The 8,731-nt window shown below is 39.1% G+C and overlaps 1 protein-coding gene across 2 annotated transcripts in view; it reads left to right on the top strand.

The window, feature by feature from the left end:
• Positions 1-8,052, top strand: part of LOC134497682 (protein adenylyltransferase SelO-like) — a 28,967-nt gene extending 20,915 nt beyond the window's left edge. The window contains exons 14-21 of one of the 2 annotated variants that reach the window (XM_063303504.1): positions 291-420; positions 1,761-1,805; positions 1,906-1,987; positions 2,074-2,166; positions 4,152-4,231; positions 5,017-5,060; positions 7,656-7,735; positions 7,888-8,052. In XM_063303504.1, the coding sequence (XP_063159574.1) occupies positions 291-420; positions 1,761-1,805; positions 1,906-1,987; positions 2,074-2,166; positions 4,152-4,231; positions 5,017-5,060; positions 7,656-7,735; positions 7,888-8,010 (677 nt within the window). In that variant the 3' untranslated portion in view covers positions 8,011-8,052. Of the gene's footprint in view, positions 1-290; positions 421-1,760; positions 1,806-1,905; positions 1,988-2,073; positions 2,167-4,151; positions 4,232-5,016; positions 5,061-7,655; positions 7,738-7,887 lie in introns of those variants that run through there. The other variant, XM_063303505.1, reaches the window with a different exon arrangement.
• Positions 8,053-8,731: the final 679 nt, after the last annotated feature.

Consider the following 8,731-nt stretch of genomic DNA (forward strand, 5'->3'; position numbering starts at 1 on the left):
CATTTGTAGCCAAAAACATGATCAGTATGTTGAAAAAATGGATAGTTTAAACCACTGATTTTGGTTTGCAGTTTGAGTAAAACAATGCATTGCAATCTGTAAACTTACATGCTAATAGTGCATTATTTTCCTTGGGCTAATCTAGCCTAAACAAATAGGCTTGCATTTAGAAATTGGGGAGGGGGGAATATTTACTACCTATGTGATTTTCCTTATTTTGAATCAAGATGAATGAACATGGTTGGCTATTTCAAATGTTGCACTGTAGAAAAAATACTGTTTCATTTCAGACTTTGTCCCAAACACATCTGATGACGAAAAACGGTATAAAATAGGAAATCAAGCAAATGTTGGGATGTTCAATCTGAACAAGCTGCTAAAGGCTCTAAACCCTTTATTCAGTCCCAGACAAAAGCAGCTGTAAGTAATCCTTTAAAATGTCTTCATATTTAAAAGAGCTGATGAGATGGAGAAAAGAAGGAAGTATTTTTGCAAGAAAGTATTTTGAAAATCAAAATTATGTTTTTGTGATGTGAGTGCTTGCAAAAAAATACCCTCATTTTTATAATGGCCAGTAAGTTTATGGAAATAGTTATTTTATAAACTGCAATTTTAGTATTGCTGCTGCTAAGAAACTGGAAAAAGAAAAAAAATGGGATGGGTGGGGTTTTTTTTGTCTTTTTACTTTAGTTTTGTCAGAAATTAAAGACATGCCTAGAAAGAAGTTTTCTTTCTGAACATTATCTATAGTGGGAAAGAGGCTGTTTGAAGCACCAGTACCTTCAGTCTTTATCATAATAATTCTCTGGAAGGAATCATTTAAGTACCACCAGTCCAGCTTGGAGTGTACAATTGAATCCATGTAAAGGCAATAAGGATGAGAGAGATGGGCAGTAATTACACCAATATCAAATCTGCTAAATATTCTAGACATTTGTTGGATAAATATGGAAGAAGTGACAATATCTCGGTATAATTCAAAATTTTTCACTAGCTTATATAAATGATCACAGGTAGTAATTCAGCTTGGATGCATTCCTAACTTCATAAACTATAGTTTATTAAGCCAGGAAAGAGCATTTGACCCACATGTTCTAGTCTCACTGCTTCCTTCATTTTATAATGTCATGCACCAGATTCAGCAATGAAATCTTAGTTTTTCTAGACCACTGTTTCTTGGAACGTACGATGCCCATGAACTTAAATCACAGCATTGAAGAACTGAAACTGGTGCATGAGAAAAGGAGCCAAAAACTTATTCCAGCTCAGAAACCTGTGGTATATTAAGTAGGAATGTCACTTCCAAAATGGCCTTGGTTTTAGGCTTGCAGAATGGCAGAAATCAGCAACCTTTTCATGCTATGAGCACCAGGGGAGATGGGCGGTGATAGAAATGTGAATAATAAATAAATAAATAAATGTGGGTGGTTTTTTTGCTACCCTCCTGAAGATCTCAGAATCTTGTGAGATTTCAGTAGTCTTTACATGAAAACCCTGAAATGTTACAAGATTTGGTGATCTTGTGAGATTCCAGCTATTTATTTTAAAACAGCAGTAAGTACTGTGTATTATAAATTAAATAATTGGATGCAGCTACTGGCACTGTTTACTGGGAGAATGTTGAAGGACTGCAAATGCAGGATTATCCATCCTTACTTTAGACCATCCAGGGTAATACTTCTCATACGTGCACAATAACGACTGAGAATGTTATTAAATGTGATTTTTTTGCTGAAACATTTTACGTCTTTTCTGAACAGGGCTTCTCAAATACTTAAAGGATATCCCAAACAATATTATAAAGGGTATGTAATTATTGGAACTATTCTTTTAACAAGAAACACACACATTTTTGTGACATACCCAGTTTTGTCATGCTAATACATTTGTTTTATTAACCTTCAGCTTTACAGAACTATTCAAGGCAAAATTAGGTCTACTAGGTGACAGTGAGGATGATAACTATTTGATTGCTTTCCTTCTAAAAGTGAGTTGTTTTCTTTGACGAAATATTTGTACTGTGCCTTGATTTATCAGTAAAGGGTGACACAAAAATGTGGTCTTGTTTCCTAGCTCATGGAAGATACAAGGGCAGATTTTACAATGGCTTTTCGGCAGCTCAGTGAGATTTCAGAAGACCAGCTCAAGGACCTCAGCATTCCTAAGGTACTGATGCATCACTGCTAAGAGAAAATGGCTTTTCTTCTTTTAAAACCGTGGATTGTGAAAGTGGAATTGGTAGGGGATGCAGATTGAAATTATGTGACGATCTGGCTGGATACTAGTTTTTTTTTAAATGTGTGTTTGATTTTTAGAATGAAAAGAGAACCGAATTGGAACAGCTGCTTGTTCCAATGTCGATCTTTCCTGGTTTCCATGATAGCAAAACATGTATGATAGGTTTCCTTTCCAAATGGAGACCAAACACTGAGAGGAAGGAGAAGCAAATGCTTCACAACAGTGCAAAAATCTGAAGGGGTTGAGAGTTTCTCTGTTAGCCCAGAAGATTCCAGGATGTCCTGATCTCTTGCCTGCTCTTGTTCCATATGCTTAAGACTGTCTATAGATTCGCCTGAATGCTAGATAGGGTCTACTGCACACATTCCTACTATTAACAATAATTTGGCATCCACTTGTTACTGAGAAGCCAGAATTGTTGCAATGATTTCCCTACAAAGGCTGTTTTCTTGACCAGCTTATCACCACTGGGATGCAGCCTGACACAGTCAGTATTATTTTATGTGTTCTGTTTGAGTGTTGAACAAACTCACTGTCCTCCATGCCAACTAAGGAAGAGGGTTTTAATTTCAAGGAAAATCCTAACCCTAATCCAGGCTGTTCAAATGCTGCTGTCTTTTTTGTACAGGATATTTGGCCAATGGCATGTGCTTGGGACATAGTTCTTTCCAGAGACAACTGGTTACCCTAATCCAGCATAGATACTGTAAATCCATCTTTTATGCAAGAAATACCGATTTGGTCAAAACATGTTTTTTCCCCACTCCTGCATTCTAACACATCAAGCTTGAAAGCTTCCCTTCTAGTCAGGCTTCCAAAATCTTTATGATTCTTATTCTGAAAAACTTCCTTTACTTTTTTGTCTAGTTGATTCCTAAGATTATTACACAAGCACAAACCACTTTTAGGGCTCAAGATTATATAACTTTTCCTTAGCTTCTGATATTCTTGCTTTCTAGATTTCATTTCTTCTGTAAGCTATGAAAACAATAGTGCTCAAATTGATTAACACCGGCTTCCAGTTTGGAAGTAGCAAATTAAGAGCCGTAAGAGAGATGTTCCTTTGTCTAGTCTGATCTGTGTTGTTGTTGCCCATTCAACTTTAAATAGCATGAATATTTTGGAGGGTTTGAGAATACTTTCTATAGGAATAAAATTTAAAATTCTTTCTTTGCCTCGCCTTGTTAATAAAGCAAATGAAAATCCAAGAGGGGGTAGGAATTTGTGATTGATGTTCATAAGTTTTTTTGTCTTCATATCTCTAAACTAGGAGTGGGCAACCTTTGGGCAGCATAAATCCCTCAGATGCTATCTATGTTTCCCTGCCCTGCTTCCTCTTATCTTTCTGGGAAGAAGGTCAGTATTGCTGTGTTTTTCACTGCTGTCCTCAGTGAGAATGCAGCAAATTGAGCTATTTCATTGAGAGAAGAAGGATGGCTGTGAACCCAAGAAATGAGCTATAGATTGCTTGCATGTGTGTGTGTGCCAGAAACTTTTGTGTGTGAGCATACTGACAAGCGCAGTCCCCGAGGGGCTGAGCTAGCCCCGGAACCCCAAAGATTGTCCATCTCTTAGACTCTTTAGCCTTCCCTAACCTTGATATGTGGACCAACATGGCCTTTGCTGAGAATTCTAGAAATTGAAGTCTAATATCTGGAGTGCACCAAGGTTGGGAAGGAAATTTGTCATTTTGATCACTTTATGGCGTGGGGCAGGGTGTCCCAAGTCTAGCAGGGAATTGTATGACTCTCTCTCTTTTTTTAAATACTGGATTTAACAAGGATTACTGAAAGTGACTATTAGATACTGCAGCCCCATACATGTCTATTCTGGAATATTTAAAACTGCATTGACAAGTGTAAAGATACCTGTGTTTTACCACTGTAAGTGTTCAATTAATTATTTCCTTGTAGGAATTTTGGGCTTTGCAAGATGTAGCTAAACACAAGTACTTTTCAAGCTGGATTGCTATGTACCTCTTGAGATTAAAAAGGTAAATACAATGGGGTTAATTTACTGTAATTATAAATACATGTTAAAGAAGAGAAAAATGAATTTCCATGCTACTTCTTTTTCTGTGCAACTCCTTCAGCTATTTATGAGGGTCTGAGTTGAGTTATTCAGTAGTTAGATAGCAACATTTAAGATCATTTTAAATAAGTAGGACAGAATTAATGAGGGATGTGCAAACCATTCTGTGCACAGAGCATTCCACACCCAGATTACTCAGTATCGAGCCATTTATGCATGGATTGAAGTACGGACCTGGAGCTTGTGTGTTTAATTTGTGCATGGCCCTAGAGCCCATGTGTTTCAGCAAGAGTGTTCCAGGATGGGAGATGGGGAGGAAAAGGAAGAGTGGGGATGGTGTGAGTAGAGTGGGTTTGTTGGTTATGTCTGAGGCAGCAGGAGGAGGGGGGAGAGGAGCAACATGCAACAAGCTTGCCCTGTCTGCCCCATTAGACTCCTCTAGATATGCCTGCGTGAAAATCTGGATCAACCTAAATGATCTGGGATTCCCTTTGGCTGGATCATGACTCAACTAGAATGGTCTGGCCAAGCTTATGTTCACTCCATGCATGGAACAAATCACATTTTTCACTTTATGCATCCTCTGCAAATACCATGTTGCAAAATGGTAACTGCACAACACGTACTCATGGATGAAAGTGTGTCTGTTCCTAAGAATCATTGTCTCTGAGTCAGCTTAGATAATCCATGTAAAGCAATAGTCTCAAACTGAACATCTTGCATATGTTGTTTTTATATGCTATATAGGAATATGGGTGATTCAGACATTGAAAGAAGCAGAAGAATGAGCAGTGAGTATAGTCATAATTTGTTCAATCATTCAAAATAGTTCATTGTCCTATTATAGATTCAGCTTCTAAATACCTGGTTGTTCAATAAAATAGACCTGTTTATTGTTAGGCTTGATCTTAGCCAAAAGGCTGAGAAGCAAGACATTTTTCATTCTTTTTATTTAGAACAGACACAAGTTAGAGAGCAGTGCAAAGTTTCACTGTAACAATTTAGAGGCTAATTTTGATCTTTCTATATTTGCAATTTTCTGTGGTGGACCCTGTGATTCAAAATACAAAAACAACCAGACACAGGCACCCTGTCTACTACACAGATGCTGGAAACTTGCCAAGGAGGTCTAAGTGGCAGTTTTTTCCTGCTTCCATTTTTTTTTCTTGAAAAAAGAACAATTGTATCTACAAATGGCACAGTCAGGAACAAATGCGCCCTATCCCAAAGTGGCATTTTCCCCAGATTTGTGCCTGATAATTCAAGTCACCCATCCTTTGACGACGGAGCATAGTCCCAGTTGGACAGACCCCTGTCACCAGAGAAAAGACAAAGAGCACTGGCACACCAGAACCCCTGCAATCTGCCAGAGGTTTGTACAGCACCATAGACCCAAGCTGCATTTTCTGCCCATTGTTGTTCTGATTGACTGCGCTCTCAATGGCACAGCAATTCCCACCTGAGCAGTGACTGCAAGGGCAGGAGGGTGTGGCTGACAATCCGCCTCTCCGGGGAAGAAGCAAAGCACAAGTGGGATGTGCCAGAAGGGGCATGCCTCCCAGGCATGGAAGAGAAGCTGGTTGCCAGGCGTTGTCGAGCATCTTGAGGTTTCCATGCTTGCCAGTGCCAATGCAGCACGGGTGTGAAGGGGCTGGAAATGTCTCCAGCAGCAAAGAAAGCACTTCCCTCCTGTGTGGTAGACCTCAGAATTGAAGTATGCTATCTTTTCCTCCTGAGCCATTTTTTTCCAGTGAGAAGAAATCACGTCGTAGGAAGACACAGGAAGATTGCAGATGAAAGACAACCATGGCAATGGGGTGGGTGGGTTGCACAGTACAAGCTGCTTCTGGAAGCAAGTGCAGCATATTGGGGATGAGAAAAGACATGTTCTTGAAGACACCAGGAGTTAAACTTGATATATTTTGTAAGAATTTCCACTGATCCCTCAGTTCAGCTGAAGTTGTTGGAATTGACAGTGATTTGCTGTTCACCTTAAAATGTGTTAGTGAGCCTTACACTTGTGCGTGCACACATACACACACACATGTGTACAACACATTTCGAGTCGTCGTGTGCGAGATGGGCGGCAGAGAAATTGGATAAACAAACAAACATGGAGGCTATAGCAAAGCTGATTCTTCAACATTTTTTGGATTAGATTTATATCCTGCCTTTCCTCTGAGAGCTTCAAGTATCATACGAGGCACTGTCTCCTCAAATTATATTCACTTTTTATTTGAGAGTAATTATGAAGTGGGTCATCTTCCAGGAATAGAAAACAAACTATATAGGGTTTGCTTAAAGGAAGATTTGGAAATCTGTGGTAACTTAAGAGAACATTTCTCAAAGTTTGGATGCCAGCTCCCAAGGGAACTGTAAGATAATAAATAAGGAGTTGCCAGAGTATAACTTCTTCATACTGCTTTTCCAGCCAGATTACCAATTTGATTCAAAAATATACTGAACACAAGCAGTGGCTCAGAGCCCTGAATGAAGCCTGAGTGTTCTTTTTATTTTTTTTAGCACACTGCATTACTTTCAAATCACATCAAGATTAAATCACATCTGGAGAGCACAAGATTTCTGTGCAAAGCTCTGATATCTGGCCTGATGCTCAATTTGTGAAGAATGACCACAGGGGGGAAGGGAGGCAGACTGTCAGTGGGGGAAAACTAACTTAAAACCTGCCGGTGTTTTGCACGCTACAGCATTTTAAGAGAAGCTGATTTAAGGCAAGGAGACTTGCCCTTGCCCTTGCCCTTTCCTTTTGAATGAGAGTGGCTGTCATCAAAATGGAACCCAGGACAAAAATGAGCGTACAAAAATAAGCAAGCCCATCCCATTAAAAATAAGGTTTTAATGTTTATTAGATTTGGTTTTTCTTTACTTCGAATGGAATGGTTTATTTTGTAAAGTTGCCAGGTTCTTTGGTTTTTTAATTTGATATATAGATTAAAATTTAATTATTATAACTAAGTGGTATTTTTAACCTGAACCTCAAATAAATCATTAGTTTTATTCATTGGGGGATGGGGGAGGTTGCACAAATTCATGTTATTTTAGGGAATCGCAATTTATCATTTTCTGCAATTATAATACACAGTAATCAGAAATCTGGGGAAGGGAGCAATGGAAGGGTTACCACCTTTGTTAAAATATCCAGTTCAGAAAAAAATTGAGATAATGCCATCATCTTGTATTCTTCTTGTACAGGTTCAGCATAGCGTGTAATGCAGTGACAATGGCTATTAATTTTTTTTCTCTCTCCACTTTTAGGTCTTTGAAATCTGTATTTACTTTCTTATGGTAGCAGTAGGAAAGAAGGTAGATTTTGGCATAGCAGATCTCTAGTGAAAGTTTTATGTAGATTTTCTTTTTGGTTGCAGGTGTTAATCCAAGGTATGTGCTTAGAACCTGGATGGCAGAATCAGCTGTCCTGAAGGCGGAAATAAATGACTTTTCAGAGGTACAACATGTTTACAAGCTGCCTTGCTATACTCTTTATACACAAGAGACTAAAGTTGCCTGCTCTTGAACAGGCCATGTTACCATTTAAGCATTGTGAATCTGCTGCACCTGTTTTTGCCATGTATAATTTTTCCCCCTTTTGTTTTTCAGGTCCGCTTCTTGCAACAAGTTTTGCACCACCCATTTCAGGTACAGACACTGGCTGAGAGAGCTGGTTATGCGCAGCGCCCCCCTGCTTGGGCGAAGGATGTTAAAGTCAGTTGCTCATCTTGATGAAAATAATTTGTTATCAAAATTAAATGAAGAGTAACATTTTCCCCATTATATATTGTATTACTATTGTATTACTAATTTGGCTGATTGATTTCAGCATAAGATGTTGGCTGAGCAGACAACTTTTTGTTAATGCAGGGTTAGTGTATTGCATGAACTCAACCATTATGTTATTTAGTGAACCCATTCTCTTCCCTTCCCCTGCCCCATGTCAAGGCCTTTTTGTCCAGTTTTGGTTATATGCTCCACAAGTCCAGTTACAGGAATAAGTAATATTTTGGGGGGGTGGGCAAACTTGGAAATTCGTGAAAGTTCTGAGGCTGCTTTCACTAAATGGCAACCTGGGGGGAGCCCGGTCATAACATACCCATTTACAGGTGAGATTGCTTCACACCCTCCTCTTTGATTTTTCCAAGATGACTTTTATCACCCAAAGCCACATTTACCTGTTTTTGAGTGCAGGTGATCACATTTCCAAACAAAGCCATGGGAGACCATGGAAGAGTCAGACTGACAAAAAGAGGCATTGTGAGCCCTTCCCTACATGTGTCACAAAATCATGTGGACACCCAAAAGCAGCTTGCCTGTGAGGACCCATGTTGTGGTCAGAGGCATTTTGGTAAATCAAGGATGAGCAATGCAGTGTTTCAGGTTACTGTGTTGCTCACGACACCCCAGATTGGGTCTGTAGGACTCCCAAAACAAGCAAGCAAAATCTTTA

Source organism: Candoia aspera, chromosome 4 (genome assembly GCF_035149785.1).
Source record: "Candoia aspera isolate rCanAsp1 chromosome 4, rCanAsp1.hap2, whole genome shotgun sequence".
Lineage (NCBI taxonomy): Eukaryota > Metazoa > Chordata > Lepidosauria > Squamata > Boidae > Candoia > Candoia aspera.